The 26,570-nt window shown below is 43.2% G+C and overlaps 2 protein-coding genes across 2 annotated transcripts; one reads left to right on the top strand and one right to left on the bottom strand.

Annotated features, from left to right (window-relative positions):
- Positions 1 to 1,323: 1,323 nt before the first annotated feature.
- SFXN4 (sideroflexin 4) lies at positions 1,324 to 11,531 on the top strand. Its single transcript, XM_071445950.1, has 14 exons — positions 1,324 to 1,446; positions 1,525 to 1,590; positions 2,341 to 2,415; positions 2,793 to 2,819; positions 2,907 to 2,961; positions 3,732 to 3,757; positions 5,178 to 5,228; positions 5,314 to 5,379; positions 5,493 to 5,561; positions 6,857 to 6,947; positions 8,162 to 8,277; positions 8,993 to 9,078; positions 10,158 to 10,272; positions 11,167 to 11,531. The coding sequence occupies exons 1-14, from the start codon at positions 1,408 to 1,410 to the stop codon at positions 11,242 to 11,244; spliced, it is 960 nt and encodes a 319-aa protein (XP_071302051.1). The 5' UTR covers positions 1,324 to 1,407; the 3' UTR covers positions 11,245 to 11,531.
- A 3,821-nt stretch (positions 11,532 to 15,352) lies between these two features.
- On the bottom strand, positions 15,353 to 24,611 carry DENND10 (DENN domain containing 10). The gene is made up of 9 exons (XM_071445949.1): positions 24,505 to 24,611; positions 23,794 to 23,990; positions 22,613 to 22,692; positions 20,959 to 21,107; positions 20,670 to 20,781; positions 20,189 to 20,289; positions 18,986 to 19,093; positions 18,338 to 18,432; positions 15,353 to 17,709 (listed from the first exon to the last, which is right to left on the bottom strand). The coding sequence occupies exons 1-9, from the start codon at positions 24,548 to 24,550 to the stop codon at positions 17,533 to 17,535; spliced, it is 1,065 nt and encodes a 354-aa protein (XP_071302050.1). The 5' UTR covers positions 24,551 to 24,611; the 3' UTR covers positions 15,353 to 17,532.
- Between the last annotated feature and the right edge of the window lie 1,959 nt (positions 24,612 to 26,570).

Here is a 26,570-nt window from a genome sequence, read left to right as displayed (position 1 = left end):
TGGCTGAGCCCTGAGTTGGCTTTATAATCGGTATCAATGCTCCATGGTAACAAACATGAAAAAATGCAACTGAAGCGGTGCCGGTGCTGATGCTCCAGGTCCCACTAGCTGCAAATCTTTTCAGTCCCGGTGTTTGGTTTTTTTTGTGAAGTGTAACCGTGGGGTTTTCCCGGTTAACCCGGTATTTGCCGCACCAAAGTGGCCGGGTTGTGCCTGCAGGGTCCCGACCCTCACCGGGCGCGGCCTTGTCCTCCCGCCGCCATCCCGCGGAGGGCGCGAGGGTTCCCCGCTGCTCGGCCCTGCTCGCCCGGGGAAGCCGCTGGAAGGGAAAAGCCTGAGGGGCCTGGCCTTGCCTTGCCTTGCCTGCCCGGTGTGAAAAAGGCGTGTTTTATGATTGGCTTTTCGCAAATATTAAAATGAATATTATATGGGTTGTGCTAAGAAAGTAATGCTGTATTAATTCTCTTAAGTAGTGTGTTAAATATAGTTTTAGGTTATAATGTTAAAAGAGAAATTAGGCTATGTAGGATACTTTTTTTTTTTTAAAGAAAGGACTCGCAGTGAGCAGCCACAGGACACCTAAATCTTTCAGAGAAAGAGAATTTATTGCCCATTATCAGCAGAAATGAAATTCTTCCCACCTCGCACAGTCAGGATGACGCCGGTTAGGATTCAGAGGAAGAAGTTGCCACTGACCAGACAGAATCCCGTGTTTGAATGGAATTTATGCATCATGTATGAGGCGTATGAATATGCAACAGGCTATTGTTTTTAAGGGTTAATCCTTCGTTAATGTGTGTCCTTTTTCGGGCTTATGCTGGCCAGAAAAATGTATCTGGACATCTGTAACTCTTTGTTTCTATTGTCTCATATTGTCCTAATTCAAATTGTCCAAATTATTATTACTCTAATTGTATTACTATTTTTATAACCATTTTATTACTATTTACTACTATTACTATTAAACTTTTAAAATTTTAAAAACAAGTGATTGGCGTTTTTCACACCGGGAAGCCGCTGGAAAGGGAAAAGCCCGTGGGGACTTGCCTTGCCTTCCCGGTGTGAAAAACCTGGAAGGCAAGGCAAAAAGTATCCTACATAGCATAGCTTCTATTTTAACATTTTTATAACCTAAAACTCTATTTAACACACTACTTAAGAGAATTAATACAGCATTACTTTCAAACACAACACATATAATATTCATTTTAATATTTGCGAAAAGCCAATACATAAAACACGCATTTTTCACACTGGGGGAAGGCGCTGGGAAGGGAAAGCCCGTGGGGCCGTGGGGCCTCTCCCCAGCGCGCTGCGGGGAGCGGGGCCCCGGCGCGGCGGCTCCGCGGCCGGGCGGAGCGTGCGGCACCGGACCGGGCCCGGCGGCGCTTCCGGTGCCGCGGCTCCATGGACGCCAACCTGCGCTTCTGGAGGGCGGAGGGGCAGGTGGGCACCGCGGCCGGGAGGGGGCACGGGTCCTGTTAGGGAAGGTCCGGAATAACGCCTCCAACGTGTCTCCCTCAGTCTTTCTTCCAGAGGTTTCTCCTCTGGGCGGACGCCTTGGATCCGCTGCTGCTGCTGAAGTCCTCCGTGAGTAGCGCGGGAAGGTCGAGATGAGCGGGCGGCCTGAGGGGCTGTGGCCGGGCCGGGGGTGGAATGGCATTGTGAAATCACTGCAGGGCTGCTGAGGAGAAGGAAATTCGTGAGGAATGTAGCGGTGGATGTAGTGTTCCGCTGCCTAAAGGGGCGGCAAAGAGCTGGGGAGGGGCTTTCGACAAGGGCACGGATGCTGGGACAAGGCTTTAAACTGACAGAAGGGGTTTAGGTTGTGTTGCTGAAAGGAATTCCTCCCTGTGCGGGTCGCAGGTCCTGGCACAGGTGCCCAGAGCAGCTGGGGCTGCCCCTGGATCCCTGGCAGTGCCCAAGGCCAGGCTGGACAGGGCTTGGAGCAGCCTGGGACAGTGGAAGGTGTCCCTGCCCTTGTCAGGGGTGGCACTGGGGCTTTAAGGTCCCTTCCAACCCGGAGCATTCCACAGTCCTACAATAAACAGAAACACACGTGTGTGCACTTCTACTTACATAAACCAAGGGACATTTCTACCCACAGTCATCTCAGCAGCCCTGCTCAGACTGTGCCAGCAGTTGAATTATCCCAATAGTTTAAAAGTTTCTGTGATTATGAATTCATTGTGTCTAGGAGTATTCTTGCTTTCACTGCAAAGAACATATACATCCTTAGCTTCTAGGTTTGTTTTATAGCTGATATATTGCACTTAAAATATTGAAACTGAGGGGTTTTTGTTTGTTTTGTTTTGTTTATTTTTTTTCTCTCAAATACAGAATGAAATAAAAAGTACCAGGTTATCAATACTAATCAATGAGAAGACCCTAAGTGAGCCCATACAGAATAATCAGGTATTTTGGACTGCAGTTGAAGTCTTAACATAAGACTTCATATCCATATTTATCCATATTCAATTTATCCATATTCAATTGCTGTTTTATGGTTTAAAATGCTTGCTAGTTTTAACTTTTTAAAATAAACCTTCTGTTCTGCCCTAGTGTGTGCTTTGGTGCTGTTACACAGCTCATGGGATGTGCATGCTTTATATTCCACAGGGAGTATATGGAGAGAAATTTTAGGAGAAGAATATAATTATAAGGATATATAAACATATACACTTTTTGTAAAAGGAAGTGATTAGAAAAAGACATAGAATAAATTTAGAAAGAAGATTTTACCCAACCTCCTCTGAAATTTAATAATTAACCTAATTTTCCAACTGTTGTAGACTAAAAAGGCCTTCTTGCTAAGCCTGGTAAGTTTACAAAATATTTACATTATTTTTTCCCCCTTATTCAAGTATGGCAAAGATGTTCTAATTTGCTTTTTTTTCCTTTTTAAGTCCAGTGTACATCCTGATACAGAGAAGATAATTCCTGTTTTGTTTAGACCTCCAGGTGGGTTCCATTAAGTGAAATTTTATGTGTTTGACTGAAGCATCAGGGAGGAATAGGTCATGGTGAACAGCTGCTGTGGTACCACAGTCACACTCTTCTCCACATAGAAAAGCAAGTAGACTCTTCTCTTAGTTGCATTGTTAAATGTGTTGAAGATTGATTGATTTATTGCTATGGTCCTGCTGGGGAATTTCTCCCTGGGATAATCTGCTCATCTAGTTGGAAACACTCTGATCAGTCTCTGCTTCTTGTTGTGCAGAATGAGTTCCCAAATCCCTCCACATTTAACTGTCTGCTGTAATTTAAGTTTTCCCCTTGATGGCTGCTGGATGAATTTACATTCTGGTGACAGATCAGGTGTGCTTGGGGTTTGTTTAGGCAGCACAGGTTGTTAATCAGAGATAACCCCACTGAGGCTGTACTCATTATCTCCTGTGAGCACTCACAACTGTGGCAGCTTTTGTTACACCTCTCTTTTTGAACAGAGGGCTGAACTTGTCTTCAGTTATTTCATTTCCAAGCAGCCCTGGGGAGGGGGTTCATGAGGGCTCCTTTTGGCTGTGAAATCTGAGCAGGGGTTGTGGCTTCTTGAGCCAGGAGTGAGAGATAAAGCTTAGAGCTGAAGTTAATGGTGATGCTGGGGTTTGTGGGCAGTGTTTTGCTTGGAGATGGAAATGGACAGGGGAAATGAGGGGAATTTTCTGCTCTAGACCATCCACCTACACTCACAGATGTTATTTTTACTGAAATAAAGTTTTCTTTCTTTTTAGCTTTTATGCCCGTAACTCTTCCCTTGGTGAGTAATCATGACAGATGCCAGTGTGCATCCAGCAAGGCTTCCATTTTCCATAGCCAGGGGCTGGAGGGAGGGAATGGAAGTTTTGGGGCTTTATTGTAGCTTCAGCACAAGCTGTTTGAAAGACATCCTTTTTATGGGAAGTAACCTGGAAATCAAGCCCTTAAAGAATCTCCCTGGAAGTCCAAAGCTGTTGGTTACCCTTCTCCAGCAGCATTCCAAGAGACTGTTCATGTGTGAAGGACAGCTTTCTGATGCAAGGTGAGATCACTCAGCAATGAGAGCAAGGCAAGGTTTGGTCTGTTCAGCCTCAAAAATATGGAACTGCACTGGGAAGGGGTTGGAGCCTTGTGTTCTGTGTCTCAGACCCAGAATATGATTTTTTTTTCTCATCTAGATATGCATTTGCAAGTAGGAAAAGGTGTTGTCAGTAAATTACCAAAGATATAAATGGCACCATTTTGTTTCATAAAATTTGTAGCTGTAATCATGTGCTTATTGATTCATTTAGATTCTTTGGGTTTGGGCTTGGCCTATGAGTGTACATCCTGAGATATGTCATTCCATGCAGACATTACAGCATGAACTTACATGGCACTGCTAGAAAGTACAATGAAAGTCTTGATGGCTGTTAAATTCATTAACAACAGTAATAAAATTAATAGAAGTACCTATTTTTGATATTTACAGCTCTCATAGATGTGCTCTCATAGATGTGGTTAGAGTCAGTGCTGGCATTAATAATAAAGATGGATGATCCACTAATATTAAACAAATTACTGATCCTTCTCTGAGGCTTTGGAGATTCTCAGCCTTCCTCTTATTCAATATTTTGTATTCTTACTTTGATTGACTCTGGTTTTTTTTGAAAATGTTCCACACCTTGAGATTGAAACCTCAAGAAAGGTTGTGTTTTATTAAAGCTGAAGTGCTTATTCACTGTCTAAATTTGATAAGTAGCTGGGAATTAACTCCTAAAACCTTTGATCTTAGATCAGTTAGATGTAAGTTAGTGTTCACATCCCCAGCAAAACCAATCTGATCCTTTCTCAATCATTTTTTTAATTAGACTTTTGTTACCTTAGTTATTTTATTTGCATCTATTTAAGCTTCACAGGCACAAATGCTTTTTATTTTTTGGGTAAGAAAGCACCTTGCTGCAATACTCTTGCACACAATGTTTTACCACTATGTGTCTGTGTTTTATACATGTCTGTGTGCTTTCTATTGAACAGAAAAATGAACATGCCACCTCTGTAACAAGAGAATGTTCCAGGCTGGAACCAGGGTTGATGGCCTTGGGCACTGGCTGGAGCCTTTGACCCTGCTGCCAGTGATACCTCAGCAGTTCTCCTGGTGCTCCTGCACCAAAAACCTCCACACTCTTCAAACCTCATTTTCTTGTGCATTTTCCTCTTAGGTCATTGTTTCATCTGTTCAGCGCCATGCAAGGCATTCTTTTTTTTGGCAGGTAATTGCCTCTTTCTTTCTACTTTTACAGTTCTTCTAGTCTCAATCCTGAATTCATTTTTTCTTACAATCTCTTGTTTCTGCAGTTTGTGTTTCACACATACACCACAGCATTCACTCTGGTAAATGGAAATGGCACCCCAAAGGCTGAAGTGAGTGTTGATTTTTATTTTTGTAATCATCTTCATTGTGCAGATGCCATTTTGAACTTGATTTGCAAGTGTTCTACAATGTATTTATGCAGTGTGGTTTTTTCTGTCCTTAGGAATACTCACTTCAGCAAAAGCAGCTCTTGCTTGGCTTGGGAGCCATTTCCTATTCAGCCTGTGTTGGTGTAAGTATTTGCTCAATGACTGCTTTCCTAAGAAGCTCTCCTGAGAAGGAGTTGGCACTGAGTGCCAGATATCCTTCATGATATCCACAGTGCCAGATATCCTTCATGATATCCACAGTGCCACATATCCTTCAGGACTGTGCTCTGCTGCTCTGCTCTGATGTCCTGCCACAGAACTGTTTAAAATAAGAATATTTTCTGATCATCTGTCAACCATTATTTTGCTTGCCTTCCCCTGATGCTTCCTCTTGTGTCAATTTCTTTGTTTTTTGGAAGCTTAGCAAACAGGTGGTGAGAGGAACTGGCCAGTGTTTACAAACACAGGGTGAGCCATTGGGGTGTTGTAGCTGATTTTTGATGCTGTGGAAGAGATCTAACTCCACACAAGTGGTGAGGTCTGCAAGCATCAGTACTGGACAGTGTTTGCTCAAATCCCAGGAACATAGCCATGAAAATACTGCCCTGGATGCAGGGAAATCAGTCTTCCAGAAGGGAGCTGACCCTGTGCTCTCTGCTGGGATAGGAGGTTTTGGTTTCTGGAGTTTGTTACATCAGAATGAGCTCAGGAATTATCATGACACTCATCACAAATGTAGATGTCTCTGTAGTGTCTCTCCTCACCCCCCACACAAAGCAGTGATTTTCATAGGCTTCTGGCAGAAAAATGTGATTGTTCTTGCTTCTGTTAGAGGGAGTTTCACCTCTGCCCACTGCAGGGCAGAACAGCTGGCCAGGATTGCTCAGGCCTTACAGAAATCTGGGGAGGCAGCCCTGCCTGTGGGTCATCCTGGGACTGCTTCCCTTTGTCCTTCAGAGGAGTCTGAGGGCCAGCTGATGTCCTGGCCCTTTATTCCTACATGAAACTTCCTGCAAGTGTATTATGGGAATATGGAATTGGGCTGAAACTGCAGAGAAGCAGGAAAAATACAGAAGTAAACCAGATTTCCTGTTTGGGGGAGAGAGGAATGTGTGACACAATGCAGTTGGACAAATGTCCAAGGAATATTAGTCAGAGGTAATTGTTTTCTTTTTTCTGTCTCTGTATTCACACTGCTGCTGTCCTCTACATAGTAATGTTGAATGCTTTTTTTATCACAATGTTTTGCATTCTTATCTAAAAGAGTGATTACAAGCACCTTCATTAACTAGAGAAGACCTATATTTTGTTGGAATGTTAAACCAAGGCATTTGTTTATTTTCATAGCTGGTAACCAAGTCACAGATTGATTTTCCTGACCTGTTACACTGAAATGCTGCACATTTTTTCAGTGGCCTGTTTCCTCTCCATGCCTTAGGCTCTCCCTCTTGTCTTCATGACTCGTTACACGTTGAAGAACTCATTAATGCAACTTGTGGTCAGAAAACTGCTGCCTGCTCCTCTGCTTGGTGAGTGGGAACCAACTGTGCACCATGCAGCTGGCCTGAGGGCCATTTGCCTGTCTGACTGTAGAGTTTTCTTACTTTTTGCACAGGTGTGGTCTCTGTTTCTTCTCTGGCTGCCTTTGCTGGTCCCCTCCTTTCTGTGGGAGACAACTCTCACTGGGCAGTGTCCTCGACCTATTTTTTAGTATCAGAGCTGCAGAGCACTCTTGTGAGCTTTGTACACACACCTGAAAGCACCTGGACACATCAGGAGGGCAGTAGCAGTGGCACTGATGTGACCTGGTGTGGCACATGTGTGACACCAGAGTGCGACATCGCTCTGGGAGTGCAGAAAGGGAGACTTGCTCCAGCAGGGTGTTACTAATCCTACAAGGAAAGAGCTGTTCATTACTGCAACAGCTCTACTGCCAGGGTGAAGTTGCACCAGGACAAGTTTAACTATTTAATGTCATTAATTACGTTTCTATTGCCATTTTAGACATTTTTGGCCTTTCTTAGGGAAAAATTGATAAAATTAAAATGCATCATCTCCTCTGTTGCAAGTTATGTGAGATGCCTACTCAGATCTTTCTGAAGTACATTAGAGGTTTCTGGCTTGTTTCCTTGAAGCAGGTGTTAAATGTGCTTCCATTTTCTTAAATGTAGAGAAAAGCCTGAGGGTAATTGATTAGTGTTAGTCCAGCCATTTGCAAAGTGTCCTCTGGTACACTAATGTCTTTATGGAATAGCTCTACCAAAAACTAATAAAAAGAGCAACCTCTTCTTTCAGGCAAGGTCAGTTTGACAGTCTATGCTCTTCCTTTCAATGCAGGATTTGCAACCTTTTCTGAAAGAAATGCAACCTTTTCTGAAACCCTTTTCCTTTCAGGATTTTGTCTTCTGTGCTGGATTTTATGCTGAGCAGGACAAAACCTAACCACAACAGAAATCCCTCCACTTTCTCTTAAGACAAAGCACTCATGGTTTGAGCTGGATGGAAATGATTTTAAAGCTCTGAATCCACAATGACAAAGCACCTTGCAGTCTCTCTCAAGCTTCTGAAACAAAGATTCAAGTCTTGAGTAGATTTTCATAGGGCAGTATTTTTTTAAGCTCTCAGGTTATTCAGGTTATTGTGAACTGTTGAACTGGAAATGTAAAATGCACATCATTATGGATGGCATTATTGAGGCAGCCCTTTGAGATCTATTACAGTAAAATCCCCTTTGACCCTGCAGGTTTGACAAGTGCATTTACCGTGGCGATGGTGAGAAGCCCAGAATTTGATAACGGGATAGAAGTGATGGACAGGAATGGCAAGGTTATAGGAGTGTCCAAGAAGGCTGGTGAGAAGGTAGGTGAGGGGGTGCAGAACTTTTTTGACTTGCCTTTCATTCCCTGCTAAGAGCAGAATGTGATGCTGACAGTAGCTAGGGTTGGATATATTGAATAAGGAATCCCACACCAGGTGCTGAATGTTTGGGCAGGCTTGGATTAGGTCTCTGGAACCAGGTTATTCCACAACTTCAGTGCCATCAAGGGTTGGCTGCCTCCCCACACCAATATACTGAGGACTAGAGACACTGGCACAGACATTTCTGTTTACTCTGGTCACCTCCAGAAGGAGATAAGACCCTTGGATCTTCTGAAGGAACACCTCAGAGAAAAGTTGTATTGTGGAAACAACTGCATGAGCATAAGGATTTGGGGACAACTGGAGAGAGAACTGCAGATTTAACACAGGCTAGTTAGGATGCCCAGAAGGTATAACCAATTGTATGAAGTTCAGCACAACTTTAAAAAGCAAGTCTTAGCAAAATTATTATCATGGCAGGAAATCTCATTAGTAGTTTCACCTTCCTTTTAAGGAATTTCTCATTCATAAGCAGAGTATTTGCCTCTTAGTTTCCATTTAAGAAAGAATTCCTCTAATAGGTGTTGTTATCCCTCATTAACCTGTTGCTTTATACCCCAGAGTGTAAGACAAAAAAGCACTCAGGGCAGCAGGCAGTGCTTGAAGCTGCCCAGAACATTCTTTTGACACCACTTGTTTTGCTCTGTCCCTGAAGGCTGTTATGGAAACAGCATTGTCCAGAGCAGTCTTGTTTGGGACAACGTTCTTCCTGCCAGAAGTGCTGATGTACTGTGTGCAGAGGTGAGAGGCACTGCAGGGGCTGGGGTTGCCTGGGCACTGGGACTCTGCTTTTCAGTCTGGCTGTCAGCATTTGCCAGGTTTTCCCTTGGGTTTGCAGTATTGCTTGCCTTGGTGGAAGTGGTGATGTGGGAAGTTGCTGTTCAGCTGCTGTGATTCTTTGAGGTCATTAAGTGAATCTGGTTATGTCTAACCCATGCTCCAGGGTTTGTAGGAATGAGGTTTTCCTCTCTGCTCCCATGCAGGAAACATGTTTGTGCTCTCCTGACAGGCTCTTTTCCAGCACCTACCTACCTCCAGTTCCCTAATTTAAGATTTGAGTTTCAATATCTGTATCAAGCTTGTTCACAGCACTTAGCTTAGGTTTGTATTTTTGAAGAGGTAATGTGGCACTTGAATTTGCAATTATAGCTGGATCCCAACTTCCTAATAGTTTTCCACCTGTTGTAAAACATGTTCTTTCTTTTCAACATTTTAAATCCCTGTATCCTTAGAAGAATACATTGTATGCTTTATGAGAGGGTTCTTAGCTTGCCCTCAGCTTTTTGTCATGTAAATAATACAAGTGGGGATCATCTCTGTCAGGTAATTTGGTATTGCCAAATTGATAGGTATTGATTCCCTATCAGCTTAAGGGACTCCTGTTACCAGAAGATAAATGCAGATGTAAAATAAAATTTTATATCTATATGTCAAGTCATAAATTTTTGCACAAGGTAAAATAGGGCTGCCCACAGGAACTGAATGTGTAAGGAAAGAGGGTAAGGCAAGAAAAATCTTAATGAAGGAACTGAGACACTTTAAAGTACTAATGTACTTTCTCTCCTTTTGTCACTTTGATCTTGCTGCTTTTTTTTCTTAATGTTGACAATCTGAGCTTAGAAAATGCTGCAGGCAAGCACAAAACCAAGGGGAAGCACAGGAAGTTAAGAGTAAGAACATAGGAAATGAAGTAGGGAAACATCTTTAGATGATAAGCCTAGATTATTACTAATTTCAGTAAAACAGTAGCTAATGCTCTTTGTGTCACTGTCAGGTTATTTTTTAATGTACTGACATACTTGTTTCAATGTCTTGGACAGAGCAAGATTTGTTAAAAATCCTCGTGCTTTGGGTCCTGTGAGGATGTTTGTGATTATGTCAGTCCTAGCAGGGATGCTGCCAGTCTCCTTTAGTATGTTCCCACAGTGTGGGGAGGTAAGTCCTTTCACAGGAATTGATTTAAGATTATTGTGACATTAAATCAGCCTTTCAGAACTATGGCCAGCGCTCTGAAGGCCACGTCTAAAAAATCAACAGGATTCATGTGGTACATCTTAAATGGGGCAGCAGAGAGGCTGCTTGTGAAGGCCCATGTATCAGGCAGAGGCTCACAAGACTTTTGAGGTCTGAGTTGCATTGTTTGTTATTTATATTTACACTTTTCAGTGTAGATTTATCAGACTTTCACAACAGTCCGAAGCAAGCAAGGTCAGGAGAACTAACTCTTGCAATTTTCAGTGGTTTCTTTTATTTGTCTAAACTTTCTGGCATTTTAGTTTTTTGGTTTTTTTTAGATTTCTTCATCTCTTACGAAAACAAAGCAAACTGAACATAAATGAAGGGACTTTTGAGGAATTATGTACTGAGATTAGGGGTGGTTGATGCCCTTTGGGCTTCCCAATTGCTCAGCCCACAGCAGAAGTTCTTCTATGCATCACCCAAATATATTTACAGCTGGATTGGGTGATCCTAAAGGTCTCTTCACACCTAAATGATTCTGTGATTCTATAGTGAACAGGGATAATGTCACTATTTAAAAAGAAATAAGTATTTTTTCCAATATGTGTGCACATGTAGAAAATGTTGGAGGAGAAAAGAAAAGCCCCAAAACAACAAAAAACAACAACAACAAAATCCTTCAAATCCCTAAATAAAGAAAGAGCCTCAAGTCCCAAATACTGGATGCAGTACTTGAATTTGTGCAAAGTGCAATGGAGTAACAAGGACTTAACATGTCCTTGTTACTCCATTGCACTTTGCACAAACAATGGAGTAACAAGGACTTTCCAGGCCATGGTGGTGCTGATTCCCTTTTCTCCTACATTGCAGATAAAGCGAGCAGACCTTGAACCAGAAATTCTGTCATCTACAGAAGAAACAGAGTTCTTCTACAACAGGGGCATTTAGAGCCTGGCTTTTATACAGAAGTGAAATCCTGAATGCACCACTGGCATTTGGGACTGAATTGTCATTCTGTGTGGCAGAGGTGCCAGATCCAGTGTACGATGGTGAGGCTGTAAAGAGGCAGAACTTGGCAACGTGGCTTTTCCAGCCCAGCCTGGAGGCACATAAACACACCTCAGCTGCTGCTGAGAAGTGCTAGAAAAGCACTGTAACACAGCCTTTGTCACCAGCTGTGTTCTGTGCTTCCCCAGATGATTGATTTCTTAATTAAATGACTGTTGAGTACATAAGTTTGTTCTGCTGCTGCAACTTTTGGTGTGCTTCTTTCCAGGAACCCAGCTGGTGAAGGCTTTGACATCAGCACTCCTGTGGGTAAAGTCCAGCTGGTTCTTCTCAGAACACTTTGATGTTCTCAGTGATCTAACAATGCTCCTTTTGAGGATGAGATGTGAGTGAGGCAGCCCTTGAAGTGATATTAGACAAAGCAACCCTGATGGCAATAGAATATTGGTTTAATTTAGTTGTTTAAAAAATGTTCAGGAAATGGGTGACAAATTTGACTACCAGTTAATTCCTGTTTTTCTAAACATCCTTGAAGGAGTTGTGAAGCTTGATGGCCCTTGAGCTTTAGAACTTGGTTTTTATACTGAAGCCATGAGGAGATCCCATATCTTTCTGACCTTGTGGTGGACATTGAGGAATTCCACTTTAGCAGGTTGGCTGTGTTTAACCAAAGAAAGCAGGCTCTTTTGATATGTGCCATCATTTTTGTATGTGGATCAGCAAGGTGATACATTTTGCTGATCCTATGAAATTATCCTCAGCTGTCTGTGAAGAGCTGCAGAAAGAGCTTACAGGAGACTCTGTGATTGTGACATCTTCAGTGATTTTTGAGCCACCTCTGCTACAACCCCTGCCTGTAGTTATGTGATGTGCTGCTAAGGCTGTGTGATGAAATGCACTAAATAATATAAAATTATTTATGTGAAGGTGATTATCACAAGTGCAGCCTTCAAAGTGTGCCATAATTTAACTTAGGCACAATACACAGGTCACTGCTGTGCTGTTGCTGGAGGATTGGATTTCTTTTCACAGTGTAAGGAAAACAATGGTTGCCCAATCCAATCCATCCTACAGGAAGAGAGCAGCATAGAGCAAAGCAAGGAAAAATAGCAGGCCTGGGCTTTTGCAAGAAGAGATTCCTGCTGTGCTTTTGGCACTGAACAAAAGCAGGAAGTTGGGGGTTGAGTTTAATTTCTTGTTTGAGTTCTGCCTTTTCTGAGCCTTCCTCTGACAAGGAAGGGGAAGGTCAGACAAGGGAAGAGGCGAGAGGAGCAGCAGCACATCCTAAGGACCTGGAACTGGAGGGGAACATGCTCTAAAGCTGTTCCAGGAAGACCATATGGATACTGTCTGTAATTGGCAGAGTTTGCACTACTCCACTGGAGAGCTGTAGTGAATTTTTAAAGGTCTTTACCTTTAAAAATTGTTGACACCTATGAACTCTGCAGGCTCACTCAGCCTCTGGGGCTGATGTCCTTCAGTACCTGGTAAAATCTCATCAGGGTCAAGAAGATAATTGTGTTGTGTCAGACCAAAGGGTCTGCTGAGCCAAATGTCACCTGCTCATGGCAGGAGGTTAGAACTTCAGGGTCACTTCCAACCCAAACCATTCCATGATTCTAGCACAGGGTCAGGTGGATCAGGCTTAAGCCTCAGCCTGCCTCTCTGGGTGAAGTGTTTGTCTCCTTCCAAAGCTTTAGTAACATCCTGCAGTTAAATTATCTAAACCATGTTTCTCTATTCCTATTTCCGTCACATACCAAAGGCAAATGCAGGAGGGGTCTGATTCCACTCTCAGTAAACAGTAACTGGCACTACAGTGAAGACCTGCACCTCTCCCCACTCCTTTTTTAAACATAATTTAAGAATGGCTAAAGTAAATGCTAATTACATGAACCAGAGTGGGAACAAGCAAAAAACCCCAAAACCTAAGAGTAGGGTAAAGCCAACAAATAGAAGAGAATATATTGGTGAACTTTGGATTGTCATGGTAACTAGACAAGCTATAAATTCACTGGCAGCACACTTGGATGTTTTAAGCAAATTGATGTCATTACAACGCCATGAGTAAGGCTTCTGGAATAGGTCTGGTAATAGAGTCTGTTATTACAGCTGCCCCTTCTCAAACTCCACCAGCTCCTTACTGAATACTTGAGCTGAAATTTGCCATATTAAACCCAGCTCACTTAGGGTTATTAAATACCCCTTTCCCCCATTCTCATATATGTTCCTATTGCCCTAGCCAGAATTTTCCAGAAGAGGAAGGCAGGTGCCTGCCATTTAAATTGTCAGCCTGGCTGACTCAGCTGCTTCCCAAATCAGGGCAGGGAAATGACATTGCTAAAAGGGCCCTGGCAGCCTCAGCCTTGAACCAGTCCCTGAGATGAGAATTGCCAGGAGCAGACACCTGGTAGTCCAGAGATACGAGTCAGGGCACAAGACTGGGACAAACAGCAAAGCAGCATGTTTGAGGGACCTGGGAAGAGGAAACCTTCCCCTTTGTAATGTGGAATAAATTAACAACATACCAGCCCAAGGCAGGCCTGAATCCTGCCTTAGCTGGCCCTGGTGTTAAGTGACAGTGCATTAGTGGTGGAACCAGTTTAAGTTGTGGCGAATAACAGATGGAAGCTTTCAGCTTCAAGGAAAACAGAAGCCTTAGTACAGTACAAGATGCTGTGCCTCACCCACTCAGCTTGTCATCTTGAAATGTAGGAAAATCCACTGAGGCTTTCAGGCCCCTTTAATGTAGCTTAAAAAAAAATCAGCCACTCCCATGTTAAGAAACAGTGAGATCAAAGCCTTTCTCAGCTGGAGCTGTGTCCCTGCTTTACCCCCAGGCCTGTAACCCAGCCATGCCACTTTTCCCTTTTCCCCACATGCTGGGGTGGAGGGAGGGAGGAAGGAAGGATGAGCACAGGGAGGGAGTCCTGCACTGCAGCTCCTTCCCTGTCAGACAGCAAACACCACGTGCTGCACGGTGGCACTCAGGAAGGAGCTGCTGGCCAGCTTTGGAGTCTCCTCCTATCCCACATCACTCAGCAGCTCCAAGGAATGACTTCACCTGCCCAGACTCCAGCCAGCTGCCTAGGGAAGGGTGTAAGGCACTATGAGGCAGCTGGGAACTCCCTGCACTGAGCTTTATGGCTTGTTTTTTATCAAGTTGTGGAGCTGCTTCAACTGACATCTCACACCACACAATGAACAAACCCTCTGTAGCCACTTCAGGAGCAGTCAGAGGCTGAAGGCAGAAGCAGCCAGGATGCTTAAGATGTCCCATGTCAAGTTTTTCCAGGTTGAACAGCATTAGACTGCTCTCCATGGAACATTCCCCCTTCACACATTTGCCTGCAGGGAAACAGGGCAGGGCAGCTCCTACCAGGAACTAAAAGCCCAGGGATGAAAGCAGTCAAACAAGTAACCCAATTTACTCAGCAAAATCTCAGCTGCAGGGTCTGAGTGTTTATTCTGTTTCCCTTTCCAAGCCTCTGTCCTGCTCACTCTTTACCTTCCAATTTCTGCAAATGTAGTGGAGATGTTATGGTGCAGGAACCATTCACCATTTTGTATTTCTCCAAGAACAGAAAGGTAGTAAGATGAAAAGGTTTGAATAAAAATTCCATTTGAAATGGCCTCTGCCTCTAGGAGGAAGAAAGGATGGCATCTGACTGCAAAAGAGAACTGCACCCACCGCCTGCTTGTGTGCATCCTGGGGAAAGGGAAGCAAGAAATAAGTAGAACTATTTTCCTGTCCTGACCTTGCAAATTTTTCTGTTTTATTTTAAACATTTTTGAAAAGAAACAGTGTCTAAAGTCAATAAGAAAATGCAAGAACATTAAGACAATCCTTTGAACTCACTGAAGCTGAGAGAGGCCAATAAATCTCGTACAGTGCTGATGATAAAATCAGCAATGACAGAAGTGTTTGAACATTTCCAACCTAAAGCCCAAACCATAACTCAATCCCAGTATTGCAAAATTAAGAGCTAAGGCCTGTGGCTCCATGGTCACAACTATTCAAAAATAAATTTACATAAATGAAAGAGCAGACTGCTCAGGAATTTTTTAATAGGCATAAGCATGCTCTGAGTCCAGTTCCTTAAGTGCAAAATCATATTTCATCTGTGTTGCACAAACGGCAGGAGATCTAATACAACACTGAGATTTTCAACTGAAACATTTCCAGAACAGAAATCAAAACAGGCATTCAAGGTTTAGTTTGCAATTGAGCTCCTCTGCTTTGTGTGGTTGTCTCTAGATATGCCTTAAGGCAGTTTGTTAATAAGGAAAAATGGGAATTTCTTCTCGCTTACACTGTGGTGTTAAGACAGCTGGCTGAAGCAGGTTCAGATTTTCCTTGGTGAAAGAATTCCATTTCAGTGGACTTTAAAGTAGGTCCTGAATAGAAATTTCAGCATAGTTTTGCAGTTCTTCTAATCTGACCGTTTTACAGGCCCCAAAACAGCAATATTAAAGAAGCAGCAATATTAAAGAACCATTAACAAAAACCATGAATGGTCAAATGGGGAAAAAAGTTGTAGAGCATTCACAGGTAAACCAAGGCAGTTGCAGTATTTTTCTCAGAAGTTAAAATTACATGCTACTGTGATCAGACTTTAAACTTCAGACTAAGTGTTTAAAGCAGAATTTTAGACCCCTGAAAATAGGGGACTGTTCTGAAGCACTTTCATTTCCTGACTGTAATAACCACTCACTGTATACACAGATGCCACATTCCTTAATCACATTCTAAAATAATTTCCTTAGGGTATCACACACAGCAGAAGGATAATTCTTTCTCACAGAGTTATTGATGAACTCTACCAGTTTCAGAATAGGAAACATCCAATTATTTAACAATATAAATACTGGTTACTAAAGTTTTAATCATAAGTATAAAATCTCTATGTAAAACCACATGCTACAGCCTATCTGTACAAAGGCCAGGAAAAAGGTTATTTTTTTCTTGTAACAAAGTGCTACTGCAGAATTGACTGATTTGTTGTGGACATGTCTGAACAAATACAGATTGTTTGGCTCAGAGCATTTCCTTACATACTCTAAATTCTTCTCAGAAGATTGTAAAGCAGTTAGTTTCAGACTGCTCAGTAAAAGAAAAAAAAACCAAACAAAAAACCAATAACAAACAATCAAAAAACCCATTCTTGAGTTATGGCTGTGCAACCAAACAAGTAGACAAATTTTAATTTTCTCTAATCTCTTTCCCAGTTTCAGTATGACATCTAGATTTAATTTACACAGAGCACCATCAGACAGTACCTGTGTTCCAGCTCCAGTCATTCAAGAAGCTGCTGCTCTTCCTGTGGCACCTGGCCATTTGAGCATTCCTGGTGCATAAGGCTTTGACTCATCTGAATGTCTGTCACGTGGATCAGGAATGAATGGCCAGGTCTCTTCTCAGCTGAGAGCCCCAACAACTTCTCCAATGACTCCAGCTGTAAGGCAGCACTTGTCCATGACCCCCCTAGGAAGCCCCAGTCCAAGCACAGTAATCCTGTATCTTAACCCTCCACCAGAGGCATGGGATGGAGTGAAAGGGGGAAAACCTCTAAGGCAAGAGTCCCAAAGAGGTGCTCAACTCACACCTGAGCTTCAAAATATCCCTTCCTTTTCATACTAAGGCTACCCATCAGATTTTCCCAGACATCCTTTATTCACACCTAGACACTTTCAAGTAGAAAGAGAGAACTTGTCCATTTATTTGGGATTTCCAGGTACCAGGCAGTCCAGAGCAAGAGCAGCATCTGACACCAGGCTGGCATCCCTGGAAGCCCAGGAGGAGCACTCAGAGCAGCTGCATGTTCAGGGTGTCCTGTGCAGAGATCAGCACATCCCAGCTGTGCTGCAGCCGTGTTCCAGACAAGTCAGAGCTGTCCAGCCTCTGGAGTGTGCAGGACAAACAGCCACTACACTGATGGACACACAGCCTGGGCACACTGGCCTGTGCTACTTGTATATCCACTCACTTTGTGGGGTGAAATACAGGAGCCATAGGTACACAGTTAGAGTTGGGGGAGATAATGACACCAGGAATGTTCCCAAATATGTCTCCATATGTTCCCAGTCAAGCTCCAATATTCTGCATTACATCAGTAACTAGGACAGTGACTCATACCTTTACTTTTCATATAAAATACCAGGTATACCTATCTGGATGGCAGAGACAGCTTTTTCAGAATTGGTCCATAACACTGCAGTGCATCAAAATCAGATTTTGAGCATTTGTTCAGCAGCTGCTAAATGAAAAAGGAAGTTTTCTGTGGCTGGTGGAAATCGCTTTTGTTTCAGGGCCTCAGCATTAAGGGTTGGTTTTTCATTGCCATCAGAAACTTCAGTAAGTGAGGCTAAAGTAGCCAAGATTTCTTTTGTCTTCAGAGAAATGTCCTTAAGGAACAGAAAAACAAGCAATATGAATATAGTATTAGGTATTAAAAGGTTTTCACATGCACTTACAATAAGAAAAGGAAGCAATGGTAAATAAAGAGCTCACATAAAATAAAGACCCCACTTGTAACAGTTCTTCAGCCTGCTCTTGTGCCATATTGGATAAAGGAAGCACAACAACTCCTCTCCTGACCTTACTGAGCTCTGTGACCAAGTCACTCAGTTGTGAAATGTCTAATATTAAATGGGAGAGGGAGTGATAAAATGCCATCATCATAAAAGTCAGGTTTTATAGGTAAGGACCCATGTTTAGCAGGACCTTTTCAAGGTATTGCCAATACTATTGCCAAAGCATTGAGCAAAATCCATGCCTTGTGGAATAAAACTGGGAAACCAGTCTTACAATCAATGGAATTTCTGAACTTTCTTCAGCAATGTAGTTACCCAAGAGATAATATAAACTAAGTAAGTTATCCTTAAAAACCTGCATGATAAATAAAAATGCTCATTTGTAAAAAGGTAGAAGGTAGAAGAGACTGACTGATTCAGTGCCACTCTTCCTCCTACTCCCTCCTTCTGCCAAGATTCAGCAATAGAAGTTAATTAGATTGAAAAATAAAATATTAACCTTAATGACTTGGCTGTCTGATTTATCTGGATCTTCTGCAGATTGAACAATTAGTTGTCCAATTTCTTTGTGAAGTTTTCCCATTGTCATTGCCTCTGTGTAAGAAAAAAACAGAGCACCACACATAAAATCACCTTCTTTGTGATACCTAGAAATGAATATGGGTAACACACCAAACTGAGGAATCTTTTCATGACTGCCATTTGAAATCTGTTGATAAAGGCAAAAACCTTGTATCAACAGCCAGTACCTCTGAAGTGGCCCAAAGCAGTGATAAGGAGCAGCAAGATGATAAGCAACATAAAAGGTTTTCTTTCAAATAATCCCCAGTCTTCAAGTATTTAGTGCCATGATTTCCTAAAAACTCATGTAATATCTCTCCATTCAGGTGAAAGTCTTTTCCATGTCTAACATGGATGTGAAGAAATCTCAATTGTGCATTTGTTGGAAAACAAAGAACACCTTTGTACAAATTCCAACTTTAACCAGTCTTCCAGGGTGGCAATAAAATAAAGACAGAAACTTACATATTGACTTTTCAAAACCTGGGTAGAAGAAGGATCAAGACTGACCTACAGCAAGGTTGAGCAATTACTGTCAAGTCTGGAAAAAACTGCCTCTAAATCCAAAATATAAAGAGCAACCAACCTTTTACTCCAGGTGAAACTGTAATCTCACTGTCTGCCAAATTCACATAGACATCATAGAGGTCTGATCTACTGCTCACTTCAGAGTCTGTAAATCCAGCGATGTACCCTAGAGCACAGAATTGAGCAAGATTAGGATCTTCAGAAATAGAATCAAAAATCACAGCCCTAAAGTCTGTTCTAAGAGTAGCTGACACAATACCCACTGGACCCAAGAGGCTCCTCTCTTGATGTTATCAGTCATTCCACAAGTGCTCAGCAGATGCTTCATTTCCAAGGAGCTTAAAAATGAAACTTCTAAAACTGCCTTGAGCATGGATTAACTGCTAACACTACAGCAATATCACCAAGTTACCAATCTGACATTTTAAACTCTCTTCCTCCCTTCCTACTAAAATTACTCATTTGTAACTTTCTCATTACATTCTCAAAATCTCCACTCTGGAGCTTCTTGTCACAAAGTCCAATTAGACTGGAACAGAGGAATAAACCCAGCAGATTTGCTTATTTATAGAATGTCAGATGAGCAAATTGGAGCAGTTTTTTCTCCATGGAAGGTGCTTAGTGAGCTGTAGAAATGCTGAAGATGAGTAGTCTCCTTGCTCATATTCTGTATAAAGAATCCTCTTAATGGCCACATGATGTGTCACAGTAACCTCTGCATAAAGCTTGGGCCTGTTCCTGGATTATGCATTAAGCACTGTGCACACACAGCACTGTGTCACACAGACCAAACTCCTACAGGTAAAGTTTACCTGTGCTTAGGAGCCTCAGACTTCACTGACATCAAAACAGAAGTCTGGGACTTCAGAGTGAGGAATTTAAAAAAAAACCATTCTGTTACTAGTCATGTGTAGAAGCTGGGAAAAAATGTTGCTTATCTAAGTGAGCTGGTTCTGTACAGCAGGAAGACTTTTAATCCCTCCAATCTAAGCATCAAAGAAGTCTCAAGGCTGCTTTGCATCTGTGATTAGAGATAGACTGATGTGGATCCACCCAAAGCCACCAGATTAACTAATTATCTTCCCATATACTTGTTTAGCTGATTTACCTTTTCCAAAGAATATTATGTTTAACTTTGATCAATAGCATTAATAGCAAAATAACCTTTTTTTCCCTCCAAAGTTCCCTGGTGCAAAACTTTGCAGCAACAGAAGCTGAAAATGAATTTTCCTGGTATTTTTGAGTATGAAATCATCTCTACCTGTGCAGGCTTTTAAGGCTTCCAGTTCCTCCTCATTTAGATGCACATATGAATGAAGAATTGACCAGTCTTGTCGATGCCACACTAAAGCAGGCAAAGTCCTAGGGAGATCAGGGTGCAACTTGAGACACAGTACATTTTTACTTACAGTAACTGAAGCTTCACACTAAAAACTGCATGTCATGAAAAAGAACAATTATCACTAGGTCCCATTTAGGGGGTGTGTGTATATATATTTATATATTTATTTATATATGAATTGTAGAAATTTCACCTATCAGTGCAAGCAGAGTTTATCACTCATTCCACCATTAAATTTCTCTGAGTTGAGCTAAACCTTAAGGGGGATTCAAAAGAATTTTTATGAAGAAGAGGTTTAATTTTTTTTTCCTTAAAATACAGGCTTTTTTCTCAATGAAGGTTCAAAATTTGTTGGACTTCTGGGGGTAGGTGGGTGGGAAAGAATGAAATTATAAAGTACCTGGTAAATTCCTGGATAGCTTCTATTCTAGGATGGTACACTACTATTCTCTTCTTTAACATCAGTGCAGTATATAAAATAACTGTTTCCATTCCAAACTGAGACACTATATCTAGAAAAAAGAGGGAATTATTTTATAGAAGATATTTAGGCTGATATTATTTTTTGAAGAAGCTTAATAATAACAGCACAAGTAACAGTGTCAGCAGAGTTTACTTGAAGCATAAATGAAAACAAGGTTGTATTTGAGGCTGAAAGAATCAGAGTAGAGACTCTGGCAGAGATCAACCTTTGATGGAGCCAGCAAGGTAAGCCTTCCGAGCATCAAAGTCCTTGCTGAGGAAAGATCCATTTTCTTCACTTTGGCAGATGCCCTTTGTGAGGACTGCAATGTAACTCTCCAGCATTTTAACTGGACTTCCATGCTTCAGGTAGATCCTGGGTGAAAAGGAGAGAGGCTGCTATTTTAACTGTAATCAGTGCACCAATATATAGATATATATTAAAAATCAGTAGCATAAATAGCAATATTGCTGGCAATAATTCCAATTCCAATTCTGGACACCTAGGTGAGGTTTTAAATACTAAACTAGAAGTCTTCCAACATGCACACAAACACATCTGTCTTTTAGAATTTAAAATAACCCTGTATTTTTATTCCAGCTTTCTAGTTTATGAATGAACCAGCATGGACTAAGATAGAAACACACCCCAAAGGTGCAGGTAGGTGTCCAGACAAAGGATTCTTTGTAGACATGGAAGGTGTCTGCTTAATGAAAAGCAACTACCACAGTAACTCCTGTTATTACATGCAGACTATGACTAGGTAGTTTTTAATTTTTCATCCAAGTATCTTTTGCCATTCTTCTGTACTCTTTACTAAATGATGAAGGAAAAATATAAACGTGTCCTTGATACGCAATAAAACCCCAAAATGACACAGAGGAAGCACACCCTGAGAGAACCATGCATTGTCAGCTGTCTTCCAGGAAGCACAGAGACACTGTAACCTCTTTTACAGGTTAGGATATTTCAGGAATAGCACTGAAGCTGTCAACTACATATTTTCCATGGCAGCTATAGCACAAAGCAACATCACATTTGAAACTCAATTATTATCATGCTTAGAAGAATCCATTCTAGATTTGAAAGGAAGTATTAGCTGGTAAGTCAGCAGAAATGTGATCCACAGTGAATCTGAGTTTTTCATGTATCACCAAAAAAGAACACATCTCAGTTTTTCAGTACCCTGCAGAACTGATAAGTCTGAAAGCATTTCCAAGTCTGCAGTATATATAGTAAGCCCCAAGAGCACAATAACTTCACAACTGCATCCAATGAGCTGCAAAATCTCAGAGAATACTCTTGGTATCAAGAACTGGGACCGAACTAATTAGGAAACTGAAGGAAAAGCAAAAGAAGAAGCAGAGAGAGAGAGCAAGAGAATGGGGACATGAAGGGAAGTGAGTAAACAGGACAAGGAAATGAGAAGAGGTTTTTAGGTTGGAACAGGGCTCTCACTTCCCCATAGGAAAAGCAAAACCATCCCTGGGTGCTGTGCTTAGCTCAGAGGAGCTGCAAGCAGCACTGACAAAGATATTGTGGAGGGATACAAGCCATTCACCATCCACAGGGTGATCTTTAAGTCCAGCACTGACATCTTCCCAATCATTTACACTTTTTAAAATATACTCTCAGAGAAATGTGTGAGGGTGGTGGTAGTGTGTGTCTGGAGAAGACACAGATTAAAACCCAATGAACATCTGACATTCACCCAACACTTTCTGTACATGACAGCTCAAATCAAGGATTTTTATAATCTGATTTCCTTTGTAGGACTGAGTTTCCAGCAATTTGTTTGAACAAATGCAACACAATGCATTGAACCTTTTGCTTTGGCAAGATCTAAGCATGCAGAACCTCAGGCCAGCTTTTATACAGACCTGCAGAGGATCCTGGTGAAGGCTGCATATTTCTCTGGATTGAAGTCTTTGGCTGTCAGGACAATGGAGAAGTGGGTCACCTGCACATGACACAGGCACAGAAACACACAGAGCTCAGTCGATGACCCCACAGGAACAGCCTTGGTCACTTCACTGTCAAGCTCCAAGCTCCTAACTGCAGGAATGGCCTGGACAGAGGACTTCTGATGTGACTCAGCTCTAGTACAGTCCATCTTCTGCTTAACCTACACACAAGAGCTGCTTTCCTCTAACCTCATGAGGTTATTAAAAAACAGAAAGGCATTTTCCTTCCCCATAGCAGGGAGGAAACTTCCAGAATTTGTTGCCAAAGCAGGCTATGGAGGCAGACAGCATCAACATATTTAGAAAGAAACTGGAAAAAACTACACAGACAGCAGGCCCACAAACAGAACTGCTCTAACTTCCTCAATCAAATTATTGTGAGCTGGGACAGTACAAGACTGAAAGTCTGCAGACAATGACCAGGCTCACATGTCCTCCTGAAATAGCATCTCCCACTGCACCTATTGAAGACAGCACTGTGACATTTCATTTTATTTTACTTCATGGGAAATATAAACTTGGAGTGAGGAAAGGCAAGCAACATTCTGCTGTGGGCATACAAAATTACCACGTTATCTTTCTACTTAACAACATAGCATGAAACATGAAAATTTAATAGACTTAACCAAAGTTTAATGATTTTTATAACAGGGAAAAGATAGAAGATACAACTATATTTGCTGTCTTCCAGCAATAAATGCAGTGGAAAAGGAAGTACCTACAAAACTCAATCCTTTAGGGAAAAATGGCAGCAGGTTCTATAGGAACAAGACTCTGGACACTATGAAACAAACTCCGCAGAGAGAAAAAAAAATGCTGAACTTGAAATGCAAATTAACTTGAAACAGCAGCACGAAATAGCATTTGTATGTTAACACAAAGAATTGGGTAATGAGTATCTCAATCATTCTGCAATTCCATGTCCTGGTGACCAATGAAATGCAGACTAGCTGGACACCTGGACAGAGCTGCATCTGTGAGCACCCAACGCCTTGAATCCCTGCTCATTTCTCTCCATGAGAAAACACTGCTTAACCCACAGAGAACTCTGCAGAAGCCTTGCCTGCATTCTGCTGAAAAACCCCACCAAGCCATACCTTCTTCAAGGCTGGAGAATCTTGAACTTCTACCGTCGTGATGTAGAACCAAGACCTTTTATACTGGCCGAACACAAACGTATGGAGCAATTTGTTTTCATCCGTAAGGCAGCACTTCCGCAGCAGCAGAGTCCTCAGTTCCGCTGTTACTGACGGATAACACCAAACCCACAAAGCATCTCCGTTGGTGTCTTTTTCTATGGTGGAAAGATGTTCACTGTGAGAATGCCAAACAGCAGCAAGGAAGTAAATTGATGGGTTAATCAGGTTTGCTTCCTGGAATCAGATTAAAATTCCACCTTACCCTGACTCTAGATATCTAGTTCTGCCACTACGGTTCAAGCTTTAAGGCAGGAATTCTGACATGGGTTTTATTTTTTAAAATATTAATAAATCTCTATTCTTGACCTGCTTCACGAGATCAAAGTTTGAATGCACATTCAACATGAGCACGGTATGGAGGGACAAGCACCCGGACGAGCTCATTTATGATTTTCCCTATTTCTGATTTCGCAACACCAACCTCGGAAGCCGCGAATTTCAGACACTTCGGCCGAGTTGTGCACGGCTGAGCTCCGCAACAGGCAGAGCCGGCACCCCCGGCACGGCAGCGCCCGGGCCCGCGGCCTCAGCGCGGCGGGCCCCGGTACCGCGGCGGGCCCCGGTACCGCCCCAGCCCGGTTCCCCCGGCCCGGCTGCCCCGGCCCTCACCGATCAGCCCCACGGCCCGCAGCAGCTGCGCCTCCGGCTCTGCCATCTTCGCTCCGCCGCCTTCCGCCCGCCCGGCTCCGCTCCACCCTCACGGCCCCGCTCCGCCCCCCCGCCATTTACTGAGCGCTCCCTGCGGCTTCCTCCTCAGGGACCCGCCCGCCCGTTCTCCGGCGGGAACCGGAGAAAAATGGGTCTGGGAAAAATGGGCCTTTTTTGTTGTCTGCGTAAGAGAATCCCTGGGTAGTTCAGGTTGGAAGGGACCATGGAGCTCAGCCGGTGCCACCGCCGTGCTGAAGCAGGTCCCCAGAGCACGGCACTCGGGAGCGTGACCAGACGGCTTCTGGACACCTCCAGGGAGGGAGACTCCAAAGCTTCCGTGGGCAGCGTCCCGGTGTGTGATCACTGCACAATACAGGTGGAATTGCGTGTGTTTCTGCCTGCTGCCTCTTGTCCTATTGCTGGACACCCCCTGGTCCATCTGACACGTCCCTTCAGACAGTGACAGACATGGATGAGATCCCTGTCTCTTCTCCAGGCTGAACAGACCCAGCTCCCTCAGCCTTTCCCCAAAAGGGAAGAGCCCCAGTGCCATCATCATCTCCACAGCCCTCTGTAAGCCATGGGGCAGAGTGGATATGAAATGTTACACAAAAGGAGTTAATGTGAAATGTTACACAAAAGGAGGGTGGCCCTGCTGCCAACCACCTCCTGAAGTCACGGCCAGGAGCTGTACCCTGAGTAACCCAAAACACAGATATCCCTGTGTTTCCACACAGCATGGATAAAGGCTGGCTCCTGGCCAAGTGGGGACTGAGCGGTGTGAGGAACAGTCATGGAAGCAGAACAACTATTCCCGAGGAACTCCATGCAGCAGCAAGTTTATTGAGAATGTAAATCTCATTTGCAAGAATGTAATGTCATTTGCAAGTTTGGATGAACAGTGGCACCTGAACGTTGGACTCCATGTTAAAGACTTAAGGGTCTTTTTCAACCTAAATGATTCTAGGACTACCATGATACTGATTAGGAGAAGAAGCTTCTGGAATAACTGAGATAACTAGAGAAGCATCAGAAGCTGATAAAAAACGTGTGAATTTCTGGGAGAGGCCAGGCCTGTCACAGCCTGGCTAGGGAACACACTAAAGGGCAGCTTGCCATATGATTTTCATGAAGTCATCAAGTACACACATTAGGAGGAAGAGACAATACAAAATTGTTGTGATCCCAGTCTGGAGGGCTTTTAGAGATCCAAAAACATGGAGTGGGCTGCCCAATAGCAAACCCAGCAATAAGTACCAGGCAGGACACCTGCAGTCCTCATGAGAGCACAGCTACCCCCGTGACAAGGCTGCAGGGATAGTCACTGGCTCCGGTGACATGGGCACAGCTGCCCCACCTCGACCTCAGTCACCCGACAGACTTTTATGAACACAAGAAAAGCACTTGTTCAGCACTATAAATACCTTAGTGGTGACTCTACTTAATGCAGACCATAGTAAAATACACGTCTGTTATGGTTTAGGAACAGAATTCCCCAATTTAGTGTTTCCACTGAAACACCCCAGACCACGCACCACTCGCTCACGCCCTCACCTCCCCTTGTGATAGGATGGACAATAAAAAGGGAAAGATCGCGGGTTGGGCTAAGAACAATTTACTAGAAGCAGATAAAGAATAGGTAAACGATCAGTAAGAACAATTCTAATAACAGAGTGTGCGAGACAGACGAACGACTCACACGGGGCCCAGCGCCACCCGACCGCCTCCCCGGTAACCCCCCTGTGCCCCCGGTATCGTTTAAGGCTCGTTCGGACAAAGGGCTTTGTGCAGCTCGCCCCGCGCTTCCCTCACGGGCCCGATCTCCCCATGACCCCATCTCACGATCCCTTCAGGGTCGTGGTCCCAATCCCCCTCCCGCTTTTCCCGCGATTTCCCCACGATCCCCTCCCGGTCCCTATCCCAATGCCCCGTGGCTCCGGTGCCGGTCCGGCCGGGCGGCCCGCGCGCGCGCCGGGCGGGGTTTCCGCTTCCGCCGCCGCGGCCGTGGCGGCGCGCGCGGGCCCCTT

Source organism: Agelaius tricolor, unplaced genomic scaffold, assembly GCF_023055355.1.
Source record: "Agelaius tricolor isolate 1412-34295 unplaced genomic scaffold, bAgeTri1.0.p SCAF_22, whole genome shotgun sequence".
Classification (NCBI taxonomy): domain Eukaryota; kingdom Metazoa; phylum Chordata; class Aves; order Passeriformes; family Icteridae; genus Agelaius; species Agelaius tricolor.
This window is presented reverse-complemented; position numbering and strand designations above follow the sequence as displayed.

Bases quoted from the DNA above. Each gene is read 5' to 3' on its own strand.
- SFXN4 (XM_071445950.1), top strand. From the start codon at position 1,408: ATGGACGCCAACCTGCGCTTCTGGAGGGCGGAGGGGCAG. The intron at 3,758-5,177 runs GTGAGTAATCAT...TTTTCCTCTTAG, and splicing joins TGCCCGTAACTCTTCCCTTG to GTCATTGTTTCATCTGTTCA. The intron at 6,948-8,161 runs GTGAGTGGGAAC...TTGACCCTGCAG, and splicing joins GCTGCCTGCTCCTCTGCTTG to GTTTGACAAGTGCATTTACC.
- DENND10 (XM_071445949.1), bottom strand. From the start codon at position 24,550: ATGGCAGAGCCGGAGGCGCAGCTGCTGCGGGCCGTGGGGCTGATCG. The intron at 23,991-24,504 runs GTGAGGGCCGGG...TTTCCACCATAG, and splicing joins GCGGGCCGTGGGGCTGATCG to AAAAAGACACCAACGGAGAT. The intron at 20,782-20,958 runs GTTGATCTCTGC...TCTTTTTTCTAG, and splicing joins CCTTGCTGGCTCCATCAAAG to ATATAGTGTCTCAGTTTGGA.